The 27,939-nt window shown below is 43.2% G+C and overlaps 1 protein-coding gene across 16 annotated transcripts in view; it reads left to right on the top strand.

Annotated features, from left to right (window-relative positions):
• Window positions 1–10,810, top strand: part of LOC110530111 (CMP-N-acetylneuraminate-beta-1,4-galactoside alpha-2,3-sialyltransferase) — an 86,315-nt gene extending 75,505 nt beyond the window's left edge. For all 16 annotated transcript variants that reach the window (XM_021612935.3, XM_090181989.1, XM_090181988.1 and 13 more), the window contains 2 exons: window positions 2,568–2,714; window positions 4,187–10,810. In XM_021612935.3, coding sequence (XP_021468610.1) covers window positions 2,568–2,714; window positions 4,187–4,276 — 237 coding nt within the window. In that variant the 3' untranslated portion in view covers window positions 4,277–10,810. The remainder of the gene's footprint in view (window positions 1–2,567; window positions 2,715–4,186) is intronic.
• The last annotated feature ends 17,129 nt before the right edge of the window (window positions 10,811–27,939 follow it).

The raw sequence follows: 27,939 nt of genomic DNA, 5'->3' as shown, positions 1-27,939 counted from the left end.
ATGGTGGAAAATAAGTATTTGGTCAATAACAAAAGTTTCTCAATACTTTGTTATATACCCTTTGTTGGCAATGACAGAGGTCAAACGTTTTCTGTAAGTCTTCACAAGGTTTTCACACACTGTTGCTGGTAATTTTGGCCCATTCCTCCATGCAGATCTCCTCTAGAGCAGTGATGTTTTGGGGCTGTTGCTGGGCAACACGGACTTTCAACTCCCTCCAAAGATGTTCTATGGGGTTGAGATCTGGAGACTGGCTAGGCCACTCCAGGACCTTGAAATGCTTCTTACGAAGCCACTCCTTCGTTGCCCGGGCGGTGTGTTTGGGAACATTGTCATGCTGAAAGACCCAGCCACGTTTCATCTTCAATGCCCTTGCTGATGGAAGGAGGTTTTCACTCAAAATCTCACGATACATGGCCCCATTCATTCTTTCCTTTACACGGATCAGTCGTCCTGGTCCCTTTGCGGAAAAACAGCCCCAAGGCATGATGTTTCCACCCCCATGCTTCACAGTAGGTATGGTGTTCTTTGGATGCAACTCAGCATTCTTTGTCCTCCAAACACGACGAGTTGAGTTTTTACCAAAAAGTTATATTTTGGTTTCATCTGACCATATGACATTCTCCCAATCTTCTTCTGGATCATACAAATGCTCTCTAGCAAACTTCAGACGGGCCTGGACATGTACTGGCTTAAGCAGGGGGACACGTCTGGCACTGCAGGATTTGAGTCCCTGGCGGCGTAGTGTGTTACTGATGGTAGGCTTTGTTACTTTGGTCCCAGCTCTCTGCAGGTCATTCACTAGGTCCCCCAGTGTGGTTCTGGGATTTTTGCTCACCGTTCTTGTGATTATTTTTACCCCACGGGGTGAGATCTTGCGTGGAGCCTCAGATCGAGGGAGATTATCAGTGGTCTTGTATGTCTTCCATTTCCTAATAATTGCTCCCACAGTTGATTTCTTCAAACCAAGCTGCTTACCTATTGCAGATTCAGTCTTCCCAGCATGGTGCAGGTCTACAATTTTGTTTCTGGTGCCCTTTGACAGCTCTTTGGTCTTGGCCATAGTGGAGTTTGGAGTGTGACTGTTTGAGGTTGTGGACAGGTGTCTTCTATACTGATAACAAGTTCAAACAGGTGCCATTAATACAGGTAACGAGTGGAGGACAGAGGAGCCTCTTAAAGAAGTTACAGGTCTGTGAGAGCCAGAAATCTTGCTTGTTTGTCGGTGACCAAATACTTATTTTCCACCATAATTTGCAAATAAATTCATTAAAAGTCCTACAATGTGATTTTCTGGATTTGTTTTCTAATTTTGTCTGTCATAGTTGAAGTGTACCTATGATGAAAATTACAGGCCTCTCATCTTTTTAAGTGGGAGAACTTGCACAATTGGTGGCTGACTAAATACTTTTTTGCCCCACTGTATACAAAGAGCAAACCATTAATGATATTCATTTAAATCTCTCCTGGCTCAAAGTACAGGAGAGATTGACTTCATTACTACTGTGAGTGCTATTAACATGTTGAAAGCACAGCGCTGTCTGTTTTTAAACAACTAGCACACAGCTCAGACACCCATGCATACCCCACAAGACATGCCACCGTCTCTTCACAGTCCCCAAGTCCTTAACAGACTATGGGAGGCGAACAGTACTACATAGAGCCATGACTACATGGAACTCTATTCCACATAATCAGGTAACTGTGTCAGGCAATAGAATCAGATTTTTTTTAAACAGATAAAAATACACCTTATGAAACAGCGGGGACTGTGAAGCAACACAAACATAGGCACTAAACACATGTACACATGGATTTTGTGTTGTAGGTATGTGCTAGTGGAGTATGGGCCTGAGGGCACTCACTTAGTGTGTTGTGAATTCTGTAATTAATGTATTGTAATGTTTTTAAAATTGTATAACTGCCTTAATTTTGCCGGACCCCAGGAAGTACTTGCTGCCTTGGCAGCAGCTTATGGGGACCCTTAATAAATACAAATACATAAAATATGCAACCAAGTCGAACTGAAATCCTATCAGAAACATGTTGGGTCGTTTTCACAGCTTTTGTATTTCCTTACAACCGGTCAAACTGATGTCAATTGGAAATTTGGCACTGAAAATGTTTCCCATTTTTCTTTTCTTTTTCCCCGATCCCTAAATGTCTTTGCTCTGCGAAAGAAGCAGGGATGACATTACTTTACCGATGTCAACTAGATTGAAGCATTCATTCTATAATTTATGACATTCTGGTGAGCAAGGGTTTATTTAGTCTTCTAGGTTAATGTATACTGACAGAAAAAAAGCTGCATGTATTTAATCATGGACAAGTTGACTAACAAATTACAGAAAATCTAAGCAGAAACATATGTAAATTAGGCAAAGAAAATCCTGCATCCCCTGTCATAAAATCATTCTGCTGTCTCTGATGCGTGCGGGCCTCAGATGTTCACTTCATCGCATAGTCAGGTGTTTGCAGATGGGTTATTAAATATTGCAGGCGGGTGCAGTTGAACAAACAGCTGATCCGTGCACCACTAATGGCCATCTCTGCTTTTCCTTCCCCAGAACATTCCAACCCTGGGGACCGTCGCCATAACAATGGCGCTGCATAACTGTGATGAGGTGGTGGTGGCTGGCTTCGGTTATGACATGAACATGCCTCACGCACCCTTGCACTACTACGAAACAGTCAAGATGTCCGCCATCAAAGAGGTGCGTGTTTTTGTTGCATTCATATCAACTGGAAATGGGTACATCTCAGTAGTCTTCGAGTGGCATGTCCTCTCCTTGTCTACGCTAAGTCAATGTGAAAGAACTGGAAGGGTGAAAACGCATTGTCAGTGCACAAATCCACTGTATTGCTTTCCCCGATCCTGTGTTTTCAGGAGAGTGCAGATGAGAGAGCGGAGACTACATTGGCTCCCCGCTAGACCTGTTAGACTGACGAGAGTGTTATTCCATTATCTGTGTCTTTTGATTGGCTCTCGTATCCCCCCTCCTCCCTTTGAACTATGACCAAATAAATTACCCCAAGACGGAGCGTTTTAATCCTCCACTCCAGACTTCATCAGTGTTCTGTTATTACAGATGTCACAGAGGGGAGCTGACGTAGGAACTATGAGCTCAGAATGATAACCTTTGTCTAAACTCCCAGTGAACTCCTGACATTTGCCATGTTGAGCAATGCAATCAATGGAAACATCATCTAGTAGGTATATAGTCATTGGAACACTAAAAGACTACCGCTCCCTCATGTCCTTCCGTTGGTGGTAATGTGCTGAGGTCACCTCTGAGGGGGTGATGAGATGCAGTATCCTTACTTACTCACTGTCTGACGTGAACTAGCCCCCTCCTTCAGCCAGCGTTACCCACCGTAGACACGAGATGGATCAAGGTGCACTTTGGGGTGTTTTTCAACTTTCTCTAGCTTAGTGTAAACAGGTCATACAGGAGTAAATGTAGAATACCACACTGTACAGCATGGCTGTACACAGCATTTGTATGTGTGTGTGATGTGGATGCAAATAAAGTTAAAGCAAGAGGGAGGTTGCTTCCATATCATCTACTTTCTGAACTAGCTCCTCATCCCTGGACTTTCAACCTGAATCAGATAGCAAGGCCTGAAGAGAGACACCGGTGTTACCGCTCACATGGGTTTCCCGACCATGCTCCCTGCAGAGCATTGAAACCCTAGCCCTGGTTCCGTGTGAGTGAGATCCGTCAGTGTCCAGGCCGACCCAGACAGGCCAGGGGCACTCGAGGTGCTCGGTCCCACAGCTTGGAGCCAGGTGGGTTCCCTGGGGCAGCTGTGGGACCAGGTTCAGCCCAGTCCTCGCACTCTCAGGCCCCAGAGCCCACCACCTGCTCTGGTTACACACTCTGCCAACCGGACTGAGGGCCTGGATCACAATGGGGAGGGAAACGCGGTGTGGCTCCATATAAACACAAACACTCATCTATCACACATTTATCAGAAAAACAATACATGCTTTTACTAAAGTGCCTATGGCAAGGCTCTTAACCAGGTCAAGTGAAATATTTTGATGCAGAGAGATGATGCAAACAGAATAGAATGCAAGGAACGTCCTTCAAGTTTAGGCTGATGAGAACAGGGTCTTTGAACCTGAACTGCATTCATCTGACATTCTTCTTGTTTCTGATTGTGTTCCCTTGCACCTCCACAGTCCTGGACACACAACATATCCAAGGAGAAGGAGTTCCTCCGCAAGCTGGTGAGGGCCAACATCATCACGGACCTGACTAACGGGATCTGAGTCTGACCATCCAAGATGTTTGCCTTTTCCCAAAAGAACTACAGAACAGAGGATGCTGGGAATGAACCTGGGTGGTGGTGGTGGGGGGGGGGGACCCTTAGAACCCAGACCCTGGTGGTCTGCACACTGTCTGAGTTTTTATGTAGAGGAGATTGAAGCAGATGACTTGAAGGAAAGGCGCACATATGTGCCTTCTGACCCAGAGGCTCCTGTCTGACACAGCCAGGAGGGACGGGCATGGATCGAACGCCAGTGAGCGGACAATCGGACAACCGCGTTTACCGTTTTGAAACCAGCGAGCATCGAATGAAACATGAGTGGTATGGAAGAGGAGGACGGAAGGTCTGACAGACAGATGTAGAGACTGACAGACTGCAGGAGAGAGACAGGGACAGATAGTTACAGCAGTGCCAAATGTACCTCGTTACAATGGGGGGAGGAGAATACCTCTCCCTCTACTGCCTGAATGTATTTACTTTAACAGTGTAAATGTCAAAGATTTTTACTATGCTTTTTAACAAGCTCCAGTGACCTCCACCCCATCCCCAGTACTCTCAGTACTGTCTTTCCCAGCGAGCCTCCTTCCAGGCCTGGCGGAGAGAAACCTTTTTCAAACCTCTATCTCCCCCTTCTCACTTCCATATCGGCAGGCGTTTTTGAGGCCACCGTGCGTTTTGAGATGAGCATTTTGGATTTTAACAGGAAGTTTAAACCTGGATTATTTTATCTTGGTTGAATTTATTTATAATTTAAGGCTGATAGAGCACTAACTTTCTTTTCTGTCTAACAGTTCGCCATAACTTGCTTCCTCAATGACTCACTGTGGTGTCATAAGTTGTTGAGTAGATGTCCCTCAAATCCTAGTATTTCTATTATGGCTCTTCAGAAAGTGTTGTGAATACCATTATGTGAGCGGTGGGGCAGCAGCCTAGGCCTAGATTACCAGCCACGCGGCGAGAGTGGCGATGGGAACTCTCCATTATTTGTGTGGTGCTGAGAAACATTCCTAATTTGTCCACGTGCAGAGCTTATGTTCCCTTCCGCCATGAAACTATATGTTGCCAAGTTTATTTTCCCTGACTCGTAGCACATGCGAAAATTGTTAACTTAACCTTTATTTTTATTTCTCCTGTTATGATGGTTGAATATACACCATCATGGAAACAGTGAAATGCCTGTTTTAGAGACAACAACCTGGTAGATGGATACACATTTAAAGGGCAAGCAGGTGTTTGTTTACGATAATTCTGTTTATTATCAGTTAATTATTACATGAATTAACCTTGCACAGGCTATATAAAGTTTCAATCTGTGGCTGGCAAAAGTTTGAGTAGCCAATTTTTGCAGCCTTATATAGCCTATTCGATTCTGGGAATTGTTTGTTTCAAATGAAACAATATTGAATGTAAAGGTATTGTTTTATGCCGGCTGTAGGCTTTCATTAGTTAAGAAGGCTAATTGGAAGGCTCTTTTTTAAAAGCGATTTGAGTTAATGTGCTGCATTGTGAATTATAAGAGAGGTTTATCATTCTTAGTTCATGGCATTCTTTTATCCAAATCTTGAATAGACATGCAGACAAATTAATACAGGGAAGGGGAACACCTATTACCCTCCTACTCTGGAGTCATAAAAACAATTTAAATATATACTTTTTTTGGCGGGTCACGGATCGGCTCTCTGAACAATTCTATGCGGTTGGTTCGGGTTGTGGAGAAAAATCTGTCCTGATGCTCGGAATTGATGTGCCTGACCCTTGCAAGATTGCAGTAAATGATCCACAGGAGTTGTATTATAATATCCTTTTGACTTGCAATACTGGTATCACAATGTGAAAGCTTACTGGTCCCAAGTTTCTCAGCAAAAAAAACGCCCATTTATTTGTTGTTGTTGTTAGTTACAGTTAAGTATTTAAGTGTTGCTCCGTGCACTGCAGTGGTTCAGTATTGACCAGATAAGACCACGCTATGGTTGCATTTTCTGCCTCCCTCGCCGCTTCCCTCAACATCTTCAACAAAACTTAAGAATGTCATTTTTAAGATTTGAATATTTAAAAATGTACCGAATGTAATAATCAGCTTTATATGGTGAATTTTATTCTGACATACGTTTTTTGTTTGTACCTTTTTTGGGGTGACATTTGAGTTGTTTTTTTGAAAGTCAGTCATTTTCTATGAGACTTTTTCAATGAATAAGAATTTATTTTGTGCTTCCTGGACTGGACAGGAATTTAAACAGAATTGACCCCAACCCTGTTTTTCCAGCCTGGTCACTAAGCAGAATATAGCTATTAAAACTGGAGACAACAATGACATCATACAGGAAACCTCACCATATCACTCATTGGGAGAGGTCTATATCAGTTATCACCTTGCCCTGTGCAATCAATCACTGGCAAGGTCATTACACTTCAAATCACAAGTGTTGCTGTTTCTTTTTATATTATATACAGTGGGGAGAACAAGTATTTGATACTCTGCCGATTTTGCAGGTTTTCCTACTTACAAAGCATGTAGAGGTCTGTAATTTTTTATCGTAGGTACACTTCAACTGTGAGAGACAGAATCTAAAACAAAAATCCAGAAAATCACATTGAATGATTTTTAAGTAATTCATTTGCATTTTATTGCATGACATAAGTATTTGATCACCTACCAACCAGTAAGAATTCCGGCTCTCACAGACCTGTTCGTTTTTCTTTAAATAGCCCTCCTGTTCTCCACTCATTACCTGTATTAACTGCACCTGTTTGTACTCGTTCCCCTGTATAAAAAGACACCTGTTGTTAAGGTTTTCTTCTGTTGAAGGAGAGGCGGACCAAAACGCAGCGTGGTTATTTTGATACATCTTTAATAAAGATGACAATAGAACAATATACAAAAACAAGAAACGTGAAAAACCGAAAACAGCCCTATCTGGTGTAACAAACACAAAGACAGGAACAATCACCCACAAAACCCAACACCAAGCTACCTAAATATGGTTCCCAATCAGAGACAATGACTAACACCTGCCTCTGATTGAGAACCATATCAGGCCAAACACAGAAACAGACAAACTAGACACACAACATAGAATGCCCACTCAGATCACACCCTGACCAAACAAAACATAGAAACATACAAAGCAAACTATGGTCAGGGTGTGACACCTGTCCACATACTCAATCAAACAGACTCCAACCTCTCCACAATGGCCAAGACCAGAGAGCTGTGTAAGGACATCAGGGATAAAATTGTAGATCTGCACAAGGCTGGGATGGGCTACAGGACAATAGGCAAGCAGCTTGGTGAGACGGCAACAACTGTTGCCGCAATTATTAGAAAATGGAAGAAAATGGTTCAAGATGACAGTCAATCACCCTCGGTCTGGAGCTCCATGCAAGATCTCACCTCGTGGGGCATCAATGATCATGAGGAAGGTGAGGGATCAGCCCAGAACTACACGGCAGGACCTGGTCAATGACCTGAAGAGAGCTGGGACCACAGTCTCAAAGAAAACCATTAGTAACACACTACACCGTCATGGATTAAAATCCTGCAGCGCACGCAAGGTCCCCCTGCTCAAGCCAGCGCATTTCCAGGCCCGTCTGAAGTTTGCCAATGACCATCTGGATGATCCAGAGGAGGAATGGGAGAAGGTCATGTGGTCTGATGAGACAAAAATAGAGCTTTTTGGTCTAAACTCCACTCGCTGTGTTTGGAGGAAGAAGGATGAGTACAACCCCAAGAACACCATCCCAACCGTGAAGCATGTAGGTGGAAACATCATTCTTTGGGGATGCTTTTCTGCAAAGGGGACCGGACGACTGCACCTTATTGAGGGGAGGATGGATGGGGCCATGTATCGCAAGATCTTGGCCAACAACCTCCTTCCCTCAGTAAGAGCATTGAAGATGGGTCGTGGCTGGGTCTTCCAGCATGACAACGACCCGAAACACACAGCCAGGGCAACTAAGGAGTGGCTCCGTAAGAAGCATCTCAAGGTCCTGGAGTGGCCTAGCCAGTCTCCAGACCTGAACCCAATAGAAAATCTTTGGAAGGAGCTGAAAGTCTGTATTGCCCAGCGACAGCCCCGAAACCTGAAGGATCTGGAGAAGGTCTGTATGGAGGAGTGGGCCAAAATCCCTGCTGCAGTGTGTGCAAACCTGGTCAAGAACTACAGGAAACGTATGATCTCTGTAATTGCAAACAAAGGTTTCTGTACCAAATATTAAGTTCTGCTTTTCTGATGTATCAAATACTTATGTCATGCAATAAAATGCAAATTAATTACTTAAAAAAATCATACAATGTGATTTTCTGGATTTTTGTTTTAGATTTCATCTCTCACAGTTGAAGTGTACCTATGATAAAAATGACAGACCTCTACATGCTTTGTAAGTAGGAAAACCTGCAAAATCGGCAGTGTATTAAATACTTGTTCTCCCCACTGTATATATACAGTGCCTTCAGAAAGTATTCATGCCCCTTGACTTATGCCACATTCTGTTACAGCCTGAATTCAAAATGGATTTTCTCACCCATCTACACACAATAATTACATTTTTTTTTTTTTATTGTATCACATTTATTTCAAATAAAATACATAAATATCTCATTTACATAAGTATTCACAACCCTGAGTCAATACTTTGTAATCGCCGCCAAAGTTGCTTCTACATCTGTCTTTTTTTGGTTAAGTTTCTAAGAGCTTTGCACACTTGGATTGTACAATATTTGCCCATTATTCTTTTTCAAAATCTTCAATCTCTGTCAAGTGTATAGTTGATCATCTCTAGACAACTATTTTAAAGTCTTGTCATAGATTTTCAAGACGATTTAAGTCAAAACTGTAACTAGGCCACAGAAGCATTCAAATATATCTTGTTAAGCAACTCTAGTATAGATTTGGCCTTGTGTTTGAGGTATTGTTCTGCTAAAAGGTGAATTTGTCTGCCAAGTTTTCCTCTAGAATTTTCCCTTTGCTTATAGATGTATTTCTCTTACTTTTATCCCCCCAAAACTCCCTAGTCCTTGCCAATGACAAGCATACCCATAATGTGATGCAGCCACCACCATGCTTGAAAATATGAAGTGGTAATTGGATTTGCCCCTAATGTAATGCTTTGTATTTAGGACAAAAAGTTAATTTCTTTGCTACATTTTTTGCAGTATTATTGCAAACAGGATGCATGTTTTGGAATATTTGTATTCTGTCCAGGCTTCCTTCTATCCACTCTGTCAGTTAGGTTAGTATTGCGGAGTAACTGACTGGGTGTATTGATGCACCATCCAGAGCCTAATTAATATCTTCACCCCATGCTCAAAGGGATATTCAGTGTCTTCTTTAAAAAAAAATATATACACACATCTACCAATCAGTGCCCTTTGCGAGGCATTGAAAAACATCCCTTGAATCTGTGCTTATAATTCACTCCTCGATTGAGGGCCCTTACAATTATCTGTATGTGTGGGGTAGAGAGATTGGGTAGTTACTCCATTATCATGTCAACCACTATTATTGAACATGGAATGAGTCCGTGCAACTTATTATGCGATTTGTTAAGCACATTTTTATTCCTTAACTTATTTAGGCTTGCCAAAACAAAAGGGTTAAATATTTATTGATTCAAGACATTTCGGCTTTTAATTTTGCAATAATTTCTAATATTTTCTACAAACAAAATTCCACGTTGACATTATGGGGTATGGAGTACCACAGTATGTGTTAAAATACCAATAAATCCTAGTGGTCAAACAGGGAAATGGTTCCAATCGTTTCTCCACCATTCATTTTTCCCATAGGGGATTTTGGAAACACTCCAAATAAAGGGCCTGTGTTTCTGTGGGGCTTACCCTGGTATGACATTTGATTAACCATGTAAATCTCTCTCGGACAAAGTGACATTTATAAATATATATTTACTATCATGGCTATCATAAAGGACTACAAATGCCATGATGATCTGGATTGAAACTGCGAAATCGAGGCAAAGGTAAAAAATCTCTGGATTAACCATCTAATGCTAGCTAGGTATAGTAATGAATAAATAGGCTACATTTCTTTAAATGGACAATAAATTGACACAATACCTGTTAGCAAAAGTATCAGTTATAGATGACGCTCGGGAGTTTTGCGTGATGTCTACTTTTATGCTAATTGGCATTTTTGAATCTGAGAGTAAGTAGAGCCGGATGTATTGATGAATGTCACCTCGTCCGAGAGATTTACATGGTTATCAAAACGTTATGCCAGGGTAAGCTTACACGTTTCAAAAGTGAATGATGGAAACAGTATTGGAACCTGTTTTGACAGCTTGGTTTTATGGGTATTATGACACCTCCACTGTGGTGCCCTATTGTGTGTAGATCAGTGACACAACCTCAATTGAATCAATTTTAAATTCAGGCTGTAACAATAATTGGTAAGAGTGAAGCATTGTGGATACTTTCTGAAGGCATTGTATATACGTCTGTGTGTGTATATATATAGACTTTGTCCTATCTGCGACTTGTTAATAAATACATTGACCCTTTGGTCGCTTGGTAAGGTGATTGATGGATGGTGTGTGTTTATTTGTTTTGTTTGTTTTTGGTTAAAACATAAAGAACTGTCAATGGGTGGTCTAGTGTGCAGGCAACTAACTATCTGTGCAGGCCTTACTTAGGTTACAAGGCCCTGGTGTTCTTTCCTGTTCTGCAGCCCCCATACTATAGCTGTGTCCATTATTCTTTTATAGAGATTAGACTCCACAGGAAACATACTGTTAAGATTTTTTTTTAGCATTGGTCATTGGTCTAAGCCTGGAGCAGGATTTCCTGATTCCTGCTACCTGCTGAGAGACAGGAAATCATTTTTAAAGCCCTTTCCACTACTTCCTCTTGCACACTTTCTCTCTTCTTCACCTGCCAAACCCTTATGAAGATCTAGTTTCATTGTACAGTTGTGGCCAAAAGTTTTGAGAATGACACAAATATTAATTTTCACAAAGTCTGCTGCCTCAGTTTGTCTGATGGCAATTTGCATATACTCCAGAATGTTTTGAAGAGTGATCAGATGATGATCAGAAGTCCCTCTTTGCCATGCAAATGAACTGAATCCCCCAAAAAACCTTTCCGCTGCATTTCAGCCCTGCCACAAAAGGACCAGCTAACATCATGTCAGTGATTCTCTCATTAACACGGGTGTGAGTGTTGATGAGGACAAGGCTGGAGATCACTCTGTCATGCTGATTGAGTTTGAATAACAGACTGGAAGCTTCAAAAGGAGGGTGGTGCTTGGAATCCTTGTTCTTCCTCTGTCAACCATGGTTACCTGCAAGGAAACATGTGCCGTCATCATTGCTTTGCACAAAAAAGGGCTTCACAGGCAAGGATATTGCTGCCAGTAAGTTTGCACCTAAATCAACCACTTATCAGATCATCAAGAACTTCAAGGAGAGCGGTTCAATTGTTGTGAAGAGGGCTTCAGGGTGCCCAAGAAAGTCCAGCAAGCACCAGAACAGTCTCCTATAGTTGATTAATGTCAAACCTCGAGGCGGGTGGACAAACAAAAACCCACAAATTCTGACAAACTCAAAGCATTGATTATGCAAGAATGGGCTGCCATCAGTCAGGATGTGGCCCAGACGTTAATTGACAGCATGCCAGGGTGGATTGCAGAGGTCTTGAAAAAGAAGGGTCAACACAGCAAATACTGACTCTTTGCATTAACTTCATGTAATTGTCAATAAAAGCCTTTGACACTTCTGAAATGCTTGTAATTATACTTCAGTATTCCATCATAACATCTGACCAAAATATCTAAAGACACTGAAGCAGCAAACTTTGTGGAAGTTAATATTTGTGTCATTTTCAAAACTTTAGGCCACGACTGTAGTGGCCCAGAGGGACCCATCCAAACCAGGACACCGACTGTTGTAAGGATACTCTTAAGATGCGCGCACACACAAATTATCTGGCAAATTATCTGGCACACATACATTGCCTAGTGAAACCCAGTCAACCCACCTCTTGCACAGTCTTCACATTTTGCTGCCTTACAATTCAATCTAAAAAGGGATTAAATCCGATCGTACCGATCTACACAACCTACTCCACATTTACAGAGTGAAAAATTGTCTTGATTGCATGTCTTCACACCCCAGAGTTTACACTTGGTGGAAGCGCCTTACAGCTGTGAATAATTTTTTATAAGATTATGCAAACTTTGCACAACTCTTAGGGCAACATACAGTGCCCTCTGTAATTATTGGGACAGTGAATAATTTTTTTCTTCTTTTGCCACTATACTCAAAGTTTTTGGATTTAAAATCAAACAATGACTGAAGTTAAAGTGCAGACTGTCAGCTTTAATTTGAGGGTATATCCTCATTTGGTGAACTGTTTAGAATTTACTGTACTTTTTGTACATAGTCCCTCCCATTTTAGGGGAGCAAAAGTATTGGGACAAATTCACTTGTGTATTAAAGTAGTAAAATGTCCCACATTCATAGCACGCAATGACTACATCAAGCTTGTGACTACAAATTTGTTGGAAGCCTTATCTCTGTTTTGGTTGAGTTTTAGATTATTTTGTGCCCCATAGATATGAATGGTAAATAATGTTTTGTGCCTTTTTGGAGTCATGTTTATTGTAAATAAGAATATAATGTTTCTAAACACTTCAACATTAATGTGGATGCTACAATGATTATGGAAAGTCCTGAATGAATTGGGAATAATAAGTGAGAAAGTTAGACAAATATCCGTAATCATGGTAGCATCCATTAGTTAATGTAGACGTGTTTAGAAACATTCTATTCTTATTTCTTGTAGTCATTGCATGCTAGGAATATGGGACCAAATATAACACTTTTGACTACTTTAATATACAAGTGAATTTGTCCCGATACCTTCGGTCCCATGAAATGGGGGGCGAGGGGAACAGTACAAAAATGTCATTTCTAAATGGTTAAACCGAAATGGATGAAAATACCCTCAAATTAAAACTGACCATCTACATTTTAACCTCCATAGTCATTGTTTGATTTCAAATCCAAACTTTTGTAGTATTGAGCCAAAAGAAGAAAAACATTTTTTTTTGTCAAAATTGCACAGACTCGGTGAATTTGGTTGGGAATCATTAGTCAGGTTTCCATTGACCCAGGTTTATTCGACAAAAGCGATGTCGCAGAATCATTGCGTCATGGAATGGAAACGGCAGTTATAGGGGACATTTTCTAAAGATCAACAAAAATGTTATCTGGTCGAAGGGTGGATTTTACTTTTGTAAAACTTCACTGCAAAAAAATATGGAAATTGTTTTTCAAATAAATGATTGCCAAATAATTTTTAAGGTACGTCATCACGTAACTAAAGCTCCACGCCACATTATTTGCTAATTCTACTGCCTGCAAAAACGTTTTTTTCAACTATTAAAACTCTTTCTTTGCAAGACACGGATTGTCCTGACTTTAATAAACTCCTGAATTGCTTTTCTGGTTGACTGGCAAGTTTCACCATCCAATTATTTCAGATCTACAGGATTGCATGTTTCACCATGGCACAGACTTTGGCGAAAAGTTGGCACATGAGAATTATTAGTGAAAGAGAGCGACCCCGGCTCTACATATTTTACTGGTTTGTTACTCACTGACCCTGCCCCCGGTTAAAGGGGAATAAAGTAGCCCAAGAGTTAAAACACAAGGAAGAGGAACATGGGGATGGAAAGTGGGCGAGGTAGTGGAATGATAGTGGTTTTGGAACAGAGGTAATGAACACACTGTTCATAATACACTGCTCAAAAAAATAAAGGGAACACTTAAACAACACAATGTAACTCCAAGTCAATCACACTTCTGTGAAATCAAACTGTCCACTTAGGAAGCAACACTGATTGACAATACATTTCACATGCTGTTGTGCAAATGGAATAGACAACAGGTGGAAATTATAGGCAATTAGCAAGACACCCAATAAAGGAGTGGTTCTGCAGGTGGTGACCACAGACCACTTCTCAGTTCCTATGCTTCCTGGCTGATGTTTTGGTCACTTTTGAATGCTGGCGGTGCTTTCACTCTAGTGGTAGCATGAGACGGAGTCTACAACCCACACAAGTGGCTCAGGCAGTGTAGCTCATCCAGGATGGCTCATCAATGCGAGCTGTGGCAAGAAGGTTTGCTGTGTCTGTCAGCGTAGTGTCCAGAGCATGGAGGCACTACAAGGAGACAGGCCAGTACATCAGGAGACGTGGAGGAGGCCGTAGGAGGGCAACAACCCAGCAGCAGGACCGCTACCTCCGCCTTTGCGCAAGGAGGAGCAGGGGGAACACTGCCAGAGCCCTGCAAAATGACCTCCAGCAGGCCACAAATGTGCATGTGTCTGCTCAAACGGTCAGAAACAGACTCCATGAGGGTGGTATGAGGGCCTGATGTCCACAGGTGGGGGTTGTGCTACAGCCCAACACCGTGCAGGACGTTTGGCACTTGCCAGAGAACACCAAGATTGGCAAATTCGCCACTGGCGCCCTGTGCTCTTCACAGATGAAAGCAGGTTCACACTGAGCACATGTGACAGACGTGACAGAGTCTGGAGACGCCGTGGAGAACATTCTGCTGCCTGCAACATCCTCCAGCATGACCGGTTTGGCGGTGGGTCAGTCATGGTGTGGGGTGGCATTTCTTTGGCAGGCCGCACAGCCCTCCATGTGCTCGCCAGAGGTAGCCTGACTGCCATTAGGTACCGAGATGAGATCCTCAGACCCCTTGTGAGACCATATGCTGGTGCGGTTGGCCCTGGGTTCCTCCTAATGCAAGACAATGCTAGACCTCATGTGGCTGGAGTGTGTCAGCAGTTCCTGCAAGAGAAAGGCTTTGATGCTATGGACTGGCCCGCCCGTTCCCCAGACCTGAATCCAATTGAGCACATCTGGGACATCATGTCTCGCTCCATCCACCAACGCCACGTTGTACCACAGACTGTCCAGGAGTTGGTGGATGCTTTAGTCCAGGTCTGGGAGGAGATCCCTCAGGAGACCATCCGCCACCTCATCAGGAGCATGCCCAGGCGTTGAAGGGAGGTCATACAGGCACGTGGAGGCCACACACACTACTGAGCCTCATTTTGACTTGTTTTAAGGATATTACATCAAAGTTGGATCAGCCTGTAGTGTGGTTTTCCACTTTAATTTTGAGTGTGACTCCAAATCTAGACCTCCATGGGTTGATACATTGGATTTCTATTGATAATTTTTGTGATTTTGTTGTCAGCACATTCAACTATGTAAAGAAAAATGCATTTAATAAGAATATTTCATTCATTCAGATCTAGGATGTGTTATTTTAGTGTTCCCTTTATTTTTTTGAGCTGTGTACTGTAACTGATAGCACAGGTAGTGCAACAAGGCAATTGAGAGCATCCTGTCGGGCTGTATCATTGTCTGGTAGGGCAACTGCACCACTAACAACCGCAGGGTCTCCAGAGGGTGGTGTGGTCTGCACAATGCATCACAGGGGGCAAACTACCTGCCCTCCAGGACACCTACAGCATCCGATGTCACAGGAATGCCATAATGATCAAGGACAACAACCTGTTCACCCCCCTATCATCCAGAAGGGGAGGTCCGTACAGGTGCATCAAAGCTGAGATCGAGACAGAAGCTGCACGCACACCATCCCACAAGTCCGGAGATGTGAGTCCAGTTGTTGATGGGCAGAGACAGAGATGTTGCTCTCTGTCACTGCTTGAGGGAGACTGCAAGTATTGTGTGACGTGCAGAGTCAAGAGGATGTGCAGATGTCCCGCCCCCTAGTAACCTCCTTAGCAACCTATCTGCGCACAGTTCAAACAGGACAGAGAGTTTGAGAGGCAGGTTTATGGTACCCCCTAGACTCTCAGTCGCCAGTGGTCATAGGGGATGGGGAGTGCAGTGTGCAGCTCAGTTGTGAGGTGCTAATAATAGTCGCTGGCAGGGACTTTGTAATAGCCACCCCTAAATATGAGCAGCATATTTACAAAATAAGGAATTCCCTGCTGGAATGTCAGTCTAGAGCCCGCTGGGTCCAAGGCAGGTCCGGCCACCCCATCAGAGGCGGGCAAGGAGAAGCCAGGTTCAGAGTGCTGAGGGCATCCATAGGGTGCCGAGGTGTGGCTCCCCCACAGAGGTGGGCCAGACCCCCAGGAGGGCCCCCGTGTCCAGGGCCGGGGAGGAGAGCAGGCCCAGAAGCAGCTGCTCCCCAACTGAGACAAACCAGGCCCCAGCAGCGGAGAGCAGGTGTGGGCGGTGTTTCCCCCACAGAGGCGGGCTGTGCCACAACAGAGGAGAGCAGGCATGGCGGTGGCGGTTCCCCAACTGAGCCAGGTAAGTCTCTGGTGCAGGAACCAGAGGAGGGCCTAGGGCAGGCCCCGGAGAAGGCCCAAATGGTAGACCCAGGGCAAGGATCTGATCAGGATGGTGGCTGGTGAGTCCAGGGCAGATAGTGGGAGGTCAGCCCCAGTCCTATCGGGGTTGAGTCAAGCAGCAGCAGGACCAGGATTGGATCTGGGTCAAGTGGTGCATGCTGGGTAGGGGCCATCTTGGACACCCCGAACGGGACCCAGGGCTGTGTCAGGTGAAGCGGTACTGTCAGTGGCTGTTGACAGTGGTGTGGCTGGGTTCCCCCATGGGCCCAGGTCACCCCTGGACCGGTCATCGGAGGTAGCAGCAGACAGGTACGGTGCTGCTGGAGGGTCCCCTAGTGCAAGGACAGGCAGAGAGTCAGAGGCAGACACGGCCTCTGTCGCTGGCGACAGCTCGCCAGGTAGCTCTGGCTGGTGATGATCTGGTGGCGGTGAGGAATAGAGTCCAGTCAGCAACATAGGCACACTACCATGTGGCGATGCTGCTGGAATCGCATTGACCGCCCAAGCCAGGGAGGGGGTTCCCCCAGAATCTCCAGCAGTGGAGGAGGGATGGGTAATTACATCTGGTGTGGGCTCAGTCTCCGTAGCAGGCAACTCTTGGGGACCAGCAAGGGCTTTAGGACATGACGTGTCCCTGCCCGGTCTCAGTCACAGTCACACCTGGCAATGGTGCCAGGATCAAAAACACATTCTTGCTGCTGTCCTCCATATGACTGGCTGATGTTCTCCACTGCAACCTGTTGGAGAGGGCTCCGCTGACAGGAAGAATCCCGGGATCTGGTCTTCTGTTGCATAATGCGAAGAACACTGTATATTCTGCTCAATACGGGCAAAACGTGCTTCCTGTGATATTTACAGCGTTGTCCACGGCGCTGCAACTTCCCAACGTAGAAGAATAATCCACACGCTGGGTTGTTGGGGATGCGACCCCACCTGGTCCTGAGCAGTATCCCACAGGTAGAGGAGACGGGCCATAGGGTCCATGCTGCACCATCGGCAGGTGTGGGGCTCCCATAGACTACACAGAGGGGGTATAATACACATGGTCGTAGTTTACTGGATACCCCAGAGCCATACTCCATTGGACTACAGGTTGGCTGTGTGGAAAATACCCTGTGTGGTCTCTGGGCCGCCATATTGTGGCGGTGTCAGCAAAGTCACAAATCCGTCTCGAAGGACCATAAAAGAGAGCGACCCAGATCTACGTATTTTACTGGTTTGTGACGGGTTAGAGGGGAATAAAGCATGCCAAGAGTTAACACAAACAGGAACTTGGTTTAAACACTAAGGAAGATTCACATGAGGATGAAAAGTGGGAGAGGTTATAGAATGATAGTGGAATGGTAGTGCTTCTGAAACAGGAGGGACAGAGGTAATGAACACACTGTACACAATACTATAACTGACAGCACAAGTAGAGCAACAAGACTATTAGAAAGGGAAGGACTGTATGAAAATGTATATGCTACCTGCACATATGACTATACAGCTATCCACAAAGACGGCATCCAGCAATAGTAACAACTAGCTATTAAGAACAATATATACATGTCACACAACTCACTTTGGGCACGCACACATTCCACAAGTCCAGAGATATGAGTGAGTCCAGTTGTTGATGGGCAGAGACAGAGATATTGGTCTTTGCCACTGCTTGAGGGTGACTGCAAGTATTGTGTGACGTGGAGTCAAGAGGATGGGCAGATGTCCGGGCCCCTAGAAAACTATGAGGGCACAGGTCAGACAGGTCAAAGAGCGTTTGAGAAGCAGGTTTATGGTACCCCCTAGACTCTCAGTCTCCAGTTGTGGGGGATGGGGAGTGGAGTGTGCAGCTAGCTCATTGTGGTGAGGTGCTAATAATAGTCACCGGCAGGGAATTTTTTATAATTAGAATATGGCAAATATTAATCAATTATTGCATTCTATCCATGTTGGATTTCACGGGCTACATGAAACGGACAGGTGGGAGGGCATTTAGTCTGTCGCCAATTTATTAATGCGCAATTTGCCTAAGTGGGTAATGGAACAGTAGCGGTGCGTGGGTAAAATCACTAGGGAAGCTAATCCCCCCCAAAAAAGCCATATTACTACCTATGTGTTGTGATTATTGCGTTGTTTTCTATATAACCTGTTAGTTCATATGCCTTGTGACTGTGACATATAGGCCGAGACAATAAGAATACACAGTGGCAGAATAAATTCAACCACACATTTATTTCATTACAAAACCGGAGAGCAACATCTGTCCGGTGAAGTCCACAAATCATATTGCATGTAACAAACAGTTAACATGACCTACATCATGGTCAAGCAAGTTAATGTTTCCGACATTTTCAGGCAACTTAAAAACTATTGATTTAGAACCACGGAGAGTTACCCCAAGTCGCAAAGAAAACAGGAGCTGCCGCCACTATTCCAGCATCATTTAAAATTCAACATTTCAACATCATCGATCTAATCACCTATGCTTAGTCTAATATAGTAACAACTAAAAGATACGAAAAAATAATTTTGCCCAACAACGTAAGCTAAATAGGATGTGGCTGTCCATGGTTCTGATTTGTGTGTGTGTGTGTGTGTGTGAGTGTGCAAGTAGAGAAAACATATTGACTCACCCTACTTGTAGAGAAACGCCAATGCCATCCTCTCAGGCCAGGGGCACAATGTATGAATTTATGGTTGGATCAGAATCTGCGTTATAATCGGACTTGTGGTTTTTACCTAATTTGGCCAGTAAATCCAAATCCCTATCTCCATCCATGGCTAATTTAGGAAAGGGATTATTTTAGCTTGCTAGCCACTGGAGGAAAACAACACTTAGAGGTGCGGCAATTCAAATTTTTTTCTGTCAATAATGACGGTTAATAATGACATTTGGTCTGAAGCCAAATTCAAACTGGCTTCCCTTTACACTTTTTTTGGTGTGTGCCAGGACCATTCACAGCTGAGCTCGCTCAGTTTAGCTCAATGCTGATATGGCTATTATTATTTATTCATTTGTATCAAGGGAGGCCAAATTTTCGCTGGCTTCCCTTGCATTCAATGCTATGGGCGGCAAAGATGTCATACTCTTTCTGACCAGGCTATACATACTGAGACAGAGGCGCTGTTTCGTTCGCTCTGATGCTTACTCCAGTGAGATACATTCAACCTCTTGCGAATTGAAGGACATTTATGAAACACAGAGAAGAGAGGAAACTAAATTCTTCTATTTTTTTTTCTTGGTACATTTTTTGAGGAAGGCAGGCTTCCCTTGGCATCCATGAATACACAACACAACACTGTAATGGAAACACTTCAACCACTTTTATTCGACACTGCAGGATTTATCTAAACGTTTTTTGTGATGTCATTACGTCCAGCTGTTTTTATTGACACAGTAAATGGTTAAACATTTGTTACTTAACTAGGCAAGTCAGTTAGAAACAAATTCTTATTTACAATGACGGCCTACCGGAGAACAGTGGGTTAAATATCTTGTTCGGAAAGACAGATGTTTATCTTGTCAGCTCGGGGATTCGATCCAGTAATCTTTCGGTTACTGGCCCAACACTCTAACCACCTGCCGCCCCAGGTTAAATGTAACCGCACTGTAGCAGGCAATGTGAAGTCTCTACTTTCTGAAGGCACTGTAAAGTCTGCCCAAGGTGCTTTCCCCTAGTATTAAGTCTGGCGTGTAGACTTTCACTAGGTACTGATCTATGCAAACGGAAGTGGGAGCGAGTGAGAGAAATTACTTCTGCACAGCTGCTGGTGCGGTAAGCGAATTTCGAGTGGGGGACGCTGGAGCATTTTAAAAGGCCAGTGGGGGTGTTCCATCCTGCCGTTGAAAGGGTGCCAGCAACACCGGGCCCATTACACGCGGCTGGCCACTAACACGCCGCTCTCACGGCTCTGTTGGCTCTGAGTCAACAGACTTTACTATCACCACGGCTCGCCCCAACCACGCTCTGCCTCCCGGGTGGCGAATATGTGCGGCCTGCGGCCCTTCAGCGGACTCCCTTTTTATTCCCGGCGACAGGTTCTGCACTCCGCCTCCTCTCCGTGGGCTTGGAATGGGAAGGGTGTGACCCCTGGGCCGAAACCTAAACTCCTCGTAAATGTCGAGGACGTGTGAAAGGGAAAGAAGGCACGCACACACAGACAGGAGAACAACATCCGCCTTTCACTCTGTTTTACTTTAGAGAGGGTAAACTGAGACAATGGAGAACACCCTCTCTGTCCTCGTTTTCTCACTCTCTGACCCGCGCTGTCCCTCTTTTTACCCATCCCTCTCTTCGGTCCATGGCATTTGGGGACATAATCGGTGTCAGGTTTATGGCTTTTTTTAATACTGGATCGATAATGTGATAAACGATCTTCAGAAAACGTTTATATATATACGCTATTCAAAAGTTTGGGGTCACTTAGAAATGTCCTTGTTTTTTATAGAAAATCACTTTTTTTTGTCCATTTAAAATAACATCAAATTGATCAGAAATACAGTGTAGACATTGCTAATGTTGTAAATGGCTACTGCAGCTAGATTTGTAATGGAATATCTACATACAGTGCCTTGCGAAAGTATTCGGCCCCCTTGAACTTTGCGACCTCTTGCCACATTTCAGGCTTCAAACATAAAGATATAAAACTGTATTTTTTTGTGAAGAATCAACAACAAGTGGGACACAATCATGAAGTGGAACGACATTTATTGGATATTTCAAACTTTTTTAACAAATCAAAAACTGAAAAATTGGGCGTGCAAAATTATTCAGCCCCCTTAAGTTAATACTTTGTAGCGACACCTTTTGCTGCGATTACAGCTGTAAGTCGCTTGAGGTATGTCTCTATCAGTTTTGCACATCGAGAGACTGAAATATTTTCCCATTCCTCCTTGCAAAACAGCTCGAGCTCAGTGAGGTTGGATGGAGAGCATTTGTGAACAGCAGTTTTCAGTTCTTTCCACAGATTCTCGATTGGATTCAGGTCTGGACTTTGACTTGGCCATTCTAACACCTGGATATGTTTATTTTTGAACCATTCCATTGTAGATTTTGCTTTATGTTTTGGATCATTGTCTTGTTGGAAGACAAATCTCCGTCCCAGTCTCAGGTCTTTTGCAGACTCCATCAGGTTTTCTTCCAGAATGGTCCTGTATTTGGCTCCATCCATCTTCCCATCAATTTTAACCATCTTCCCTGTCCCTGCTGAAGAAAAGCAGGCCCAAACCATGATTCTGCCACCACCATGTTTGACAGTGGGGATGGTGTGTTCAGCTGTGTTGCTTTTACGCCAAACATAACGTTTTGCATTGTTGCCAAAAAGTTCAATTTTGGTTTCATCTGACCAGAGCACCTTCTTCCACATGTTTGGTGTGTCTCCCAGGTGGCTTGTGGCAAACTTTAAACAACACTTTTTATGGATATCTTTAAGAAATGGCTTTCTTCTTGCCACTCTTCCATAAAGGCCAGATTTGTGCAATATACGACTGATTGTTGTCCTATGGACAGTCTCTCCCACCTCAGCTGTAGATCTCTGCAGTTCATCCAGAGTGATCATGGGCCTCTTGGCTGCATCTCTGATCAGTCTTCTCCTTGTATGAGCTGAAAGTTTAGAGGGACGGCCAGGTCTTGGTAGATTTGCAGTGGTCTGATACTCCTTCCATTTCAATATTATCGCTTGCAAAGTGCTCCTTGGGATGTTTAAAGCTTGGGAAATCTTTTTGTATCCAAATCCGGCTTTAAACTTCTTCACAACAAGTCTCTTCTTATTATTATTGGTGTCCTTTAGTAGTGGTTTCTTTGCAGAAATTTGACCATGAAGGCCTGATTCACACAATCTCATCTGAACAGTTGATGTTGAGATGTGTCTGTTACTTGAAATCTGTAAAGCATTTATTTGGGCTGGAGTTTCTGAGGCTGGTAATGAACTTATCCTCTGCAGCAGAGGTAACTCTGGGTCTTCCATTCCTGTGGCGGTCCTCATGAGAGCCAGTTTTATCATAGCGCTTGATGTTTTTTTGCGACTGCACTTGAAGAAATTTTCAAAGTTCTTAACATTTTCCGTATTGACTGACCTTCATGTCTTAAAGTAATGATGGACTGTTGTTTCTCTTTGCTTTTTTGAGCTGTTCTTGCCATAATATGGACTTGGTCTTTTACCAAATAGGGCTATCTTCTGTATACCAACCCTACCTTGTCACAACACAACTGATTGGCTCAAACGCATTAAGAAGGAAATAAATTCCACAAATTAACTTTTAACAAGGCACAACTGTTAATTGAAATGTACTCCAGGTGACTACCTCGTGAAGCTAGTTGAGAGAAATCCAATAGTGTGCAAAGCTGTCATCAAGGCAAAGGGTGGCTATTTGATGAATCTCAAATATAATATATATATAGATCTGTTTAACACTTTTTTGGTTACTACATGATTACATATGTGTTATTTCATAGTTTTGATGTCTTCACTAATATTCTACAATTTAGAAAAAGTAAAAATTAAGAAAAACCTTTGAGTCGGTGTTCTAAAACTTTTGACCTGTAGTGTATATGTCAGTAAGCGTCAGCAAAAAGCATAATTCAATTGTTGCCAGCAGCACAGCAATTCACCAACGCTCTGGATAACATGAAAAAAGCCTAAAATTGTCAGAGTGAGATGTTCTGTCATTGTTTCTGGAAGTAGCTAGCAAGCTAGCTAACCTTAGCCAGTTAGCTTGGGTGCTTGACTGCCGTTGTGAGGTCAGAACGCTCAGATCAACCCTTCTCCTGGGACAGAGCGTCCAGTGTGTGCTCTGAACACTCTGAGAGCTAAACGCTCTGAATTTACAAACGGACAATCTGACAACGCTCTGAATTTACGAACTTCCAGAGCACACTCTGGCACTCCAGTGTGAATTTTATGAGCACACCCTCAAATGGCAACAACAGGAACCCTTCAGAAGCAGATAGATTAACATCTGGAATAGCAGCTTTCTGGTATCATCTGTCATTACTGGAACATTCTCTAATTACAATTGCGGTGGTTAAAGTCCTACCAAGGCGTATAAACAACTTCACAGGCTTATGGGGAAAACAAAAATAAACACTAAGTGACAAACCCCTTGACTTTTTCCGCATTGAATATAAAATTGATTAAATTGAGATAATGTGACACACTCCATAATGTCAAAGTGGAATTTAAAAGTAAAATCTTTATTTAACTCTGCAAGTAAGTTAAGAACAAATTCTTATTTACAATGACAGCCTACCGGGGAACAGTGGGTTAACTGCCTTGTTCAGGGGTAGAACAACAGATTTTTACCTTGTCAACTTGGGGATTTGATCTAGCCACCTTTTGGTTACTGGCCCAACGCTCTAACCACTAAGCTACCTGCCACCCCAAAATGTTACAAGCCCAAATATGTTCAGGAGTAAAAATGTGCTTAACAAGTCACATAATAAATTGCTTGGACTCACTTTGTGTGCAATAATAGTGTTTAACATGATTTTTAAATGACTACCCCATCTTTGTACCTCACACATACAATCTGTAAGGTCCCTCAGTCGAGCAGTGAATTTCAAGCACAGATTTAACCACAAAGACCAGGGAGGTTTTCTAGTGGTTCACAAAAAAGGCACCTATTGGTATAAAACTAAAAAAATAGACATTGAATATACCTTTGAGCATGGTGCGGTTAATTACACTTTGGATGGTGTATCAATCCACCCAGTCACTATAGATACAGGCTCCCTTCTTAACTCAGTTGCCGGAGAGGAAGGAAACCACTCAGAGATTTCACCATGAGGCCAATGGGGATTTTAAAACAGTTACAGAGTTGAATGACTGTGATAAGAGATAACGTACAGTAGGATGGATCAACAATATTGTAGTTACTCAACAATGCTAACATAAATGACAGAGTGAAAATAAGGAAACTTAAACATAATACACATATTCCAAAACATGCATCCTGTTTGCAATAAGGCACTAAAGTAAAACAATGTGGCAAAGACATTCACTTTTTGTCCTGAATACAAAGTGTTGTGTTGGATTTGCCCCAAACCTAACACATTACTGAGCACCGCTCTTCATATTTTTTGCATCATGTTATGGGTATGTTTGTCATCGGCAAGGACCAGAGAGATGTTTAGGATAAAAAATAAATAGATCTAAGCACAGGCAAAATCCTAGAGGAAAAACTAATTCAGTCTGCTTTCCAACAGACACTGGAAGACAAATTCACCATTCAGCAGGACAATTACCTAAACCACAAGGCCAAATAAATAGTCACTACTTACCCAGATAACATTGAATGTTCTTGAGGGGCCTAGTTACAGTTTTGACTTAAATTGGCTTTAAAATCTATGGCAAGACTTGAAAATGGCTTTCTAGAAATGATCAACAGCCAACTTGACAAAATAATGGGCAGATATTGTACAATGTAGGTGTGCAAAGCTCTTAGAGACTTACCCAGAAAGACTCACAGCCGTAATCACTGCCAAAGGTGATTCTAACATGTATTGACACAAGGGGTTGAGTACTTATCTAATCAAGATATATTCATATTTTCCATACATTCCTTAAGAATGTTCAAATGTTTTTATTCACTTTGACATTACAGAGTATTTTGTGTAGATTGTTGACAGAAATTACAATTTAAATCCATTTTAATCCACTTTGTAACACAACAAAATGTGGAATAGGTTAAGGGTTGGGAATACTTTCTGAAGGCACTGTAAGCGGTGGTTGTTGACTGTTTGCATAAACACTGCCAAAACAAGCCTTGAGAGACCATTCATGAAATGAAAATCCCCAAAATATTTTCTGGGAAATATTCAATTCATGATTTATTTCATAAATTGACAAGCGCTAAAATGGCATTCACCTAAATTTGGACTGTCTTAGTAAAAAAAATATAATGTAATTTAGCAGACGCTCAATAGCGATTTGCAGTCATGCATGCATACATTTTATTTTGGGGTGGTCCCGGGAAGCAAACCCACTCTATCCTGGTGGACTTTATATTACCTTGTCCTTCAACCTAGATTTGATGGAGGTCCACTCTTGTAAAGAGAAAAGCTAAAAACAAACTTGCACATGACAGTTGGACAAGACCCAAGGAGGAAAGGCACCTTGGGATAGACGAGGGTGGGGGCAGTGAACGGACCTGTGCACTAGATGAAACTGGAGAAACCCAAAGGGAACCGAACTCTCTTAAAAACTGTCCCTCACATCTGGAGGGTGCACCATACTCCTACCCCCCTCCAACCTTCTCATAATCCCCCCCCCCCCCCCCCCATCCGGGACTGGGACAGCCCTCTATCCTGTCTAGAAACAGGGCGGGACACGGTCAGGTCCAACGGCCCAGACGTCCATCTGGTAACCGTGGAAACTGCTCTGGACAGCCGCCTGCTGAGCAGTACAGGTACTTGAGAACTCTGCATCTGCTAAGACACATTTTGGTAATAATAAAGTGTCCTGTGTGCGCTGGACTGGAGCGAGAAGCCCTATTAACAGGACAATGGCTTTGCCTTGCAGCTGGCCAGTGACTTACTGGCATAACTACATAACCAACTATTAAGTCATTCAGCTTTTCATCTCGGGCATCTGTTTTAGGTGACTATCTAAGACATTTCATGAAAAGTGTGATGAGGAAATGAGTTTGAAAGTATAAGTAGGCTATGGAAAAAGGCATGTTATATTATATGTGAAGTAGCCTGTCAGATTAAGTGTAGTACAAAGTACGGATTTGTCATTGCAGGTTGAGTCAGTATGTCATATTCATAAGAGGTAAGAAGTAATGTCTGTTTGTATTACACTTTGTATTGTTCCGCAGCCAATTAAGTTGCAGGTAAAAGGTTGGCAGTCATTTAACTTGTCATTTATCCAAAACCTTAGTTGACTACATTTCTCTGACTCGGCTATTCCTGGGAGTACTGGAGGACCCAGGGCTCAGAGTTACTGGCAGAGATTTCACCTATTGACGTTACCGCCTTGTGGGAATGGGAGGAGCAAGGTGACACAGCATATTACGTGAGGTGACATGCAGCATATTATGCCCAAAGTAGTGTTCGGAGTGTGTGTGTGCTTTAGTGTGTGTGTGCTTTAGTGTGTGTGTGTGTGTTCTTGGTGCCTGAGAGTTTGTTGTCCTTGTCCACATGGGCTTAACTGTGGGTATACACAAAGCTGTGCTGTGAAGTCGCACACAATGCCGCACAAGTTCATTACCGTCTGTCAAAGTGATGGCTTGGTACCCAGTACCGCAGAGAGGGGACTGCTCTTGTCATAAAGCCATGCATTTCAAAGCACATTTTTGGTTATTTAAAGGCCCAGTGCAGTCAAAAACATGTTGTTCCTGTGTTTTATATATATTTGGAATTATACTGTGAAATTGGGATTATGACGATAATTTCCTTTTAGTGTCAGAGCTGTTTGAAAAGACTGCCTGAAGTTTCAGTCCGTTTTGGTGGGATGGAGTTTTGGCCTGCCTGGTGACATCACCAGGCAGTAAAATAGTTAATAGACCAATTAGAAAGAGAGTTCCAAACCTCTATGCTTATCACAGCTAGTTTTTCGTTTTCCCCTCCCCAATCAGACCACTCCCAGACAGTCCTAGCAAAATTCTTGCTTGAGAAATTGCTCTTCGCAAAGAAGCTATTTTGTTTCCTTTTGACCATTTTAATTTAAAACAATCCCAGTAAGGTACTTAATTGTTGCTCAGATATAATTTGAGATAAAATGGTTGCATTGGACCTTTAAGTAGCAATGCCGATGGAACTGATGTCATGGCTGTAAAATAAAGTTGCCAGTGAGAAAACATATATGTAGGCAGCAGTTATTGCTAAAGGCATGTTCAAAGAAAACATTGTAAAGCTCCTCTTCAAAAAGCTTTGAAACTGTCATCCATTAGTTTCTGTGTTCTTGTGGTTCATTTTCACTCTTCAGCATTGATGCGGTTTTATGCCTATGGTTTCACATTTCCGTCTCTAACTGTGTGAGGGTCATCCAAAGAAATGTAGTAACCATGTATTGCTTAATCCTCCCCCATCTCCCCTTACCCAGGTTTTCCCTTGCTTGACGGTCCCTCTCTGGCATAGGCACAGAACAGCCCACTTGTTGTTGAACCTGCCGTGAGGTGCTGTACACATTCCTGCCTGCCACAGTCAGCTGTGTGTTTTGTTACCCATGTTCTATTTATAGGGGGGCGCGGATCCTCCCCTGCGTTTGTCTCTGTCTTGTGTGTGGGGGAGCGGGGCGCTGTTTGCCCAGGATTTGTGCTCTGCAGGCCCCACTGTTTGCCCAGGAGGGAGTTCCCCCATTGTGCAGGTGCTGGAGGGCTG

This window comes from Oncorhynchus mykiss, chromosome 8 (genome assembly GCF_057628025.1).
Source record: "Oncorhynchus mykiss isolate SJ-2025 chromosome 8, ASM5762802v1, whole genome shotgun sequence".
Lineage (NCBI taxonomy): Eukaryota > Metazoa > Chordata > Actinopteri > Salmoniformes > Salmonidae > Oncorhynchus > Oncorhynchus mykiss.
This window is presented reverse-complemented; position numbering and strand designations above follow the sequence as displayed.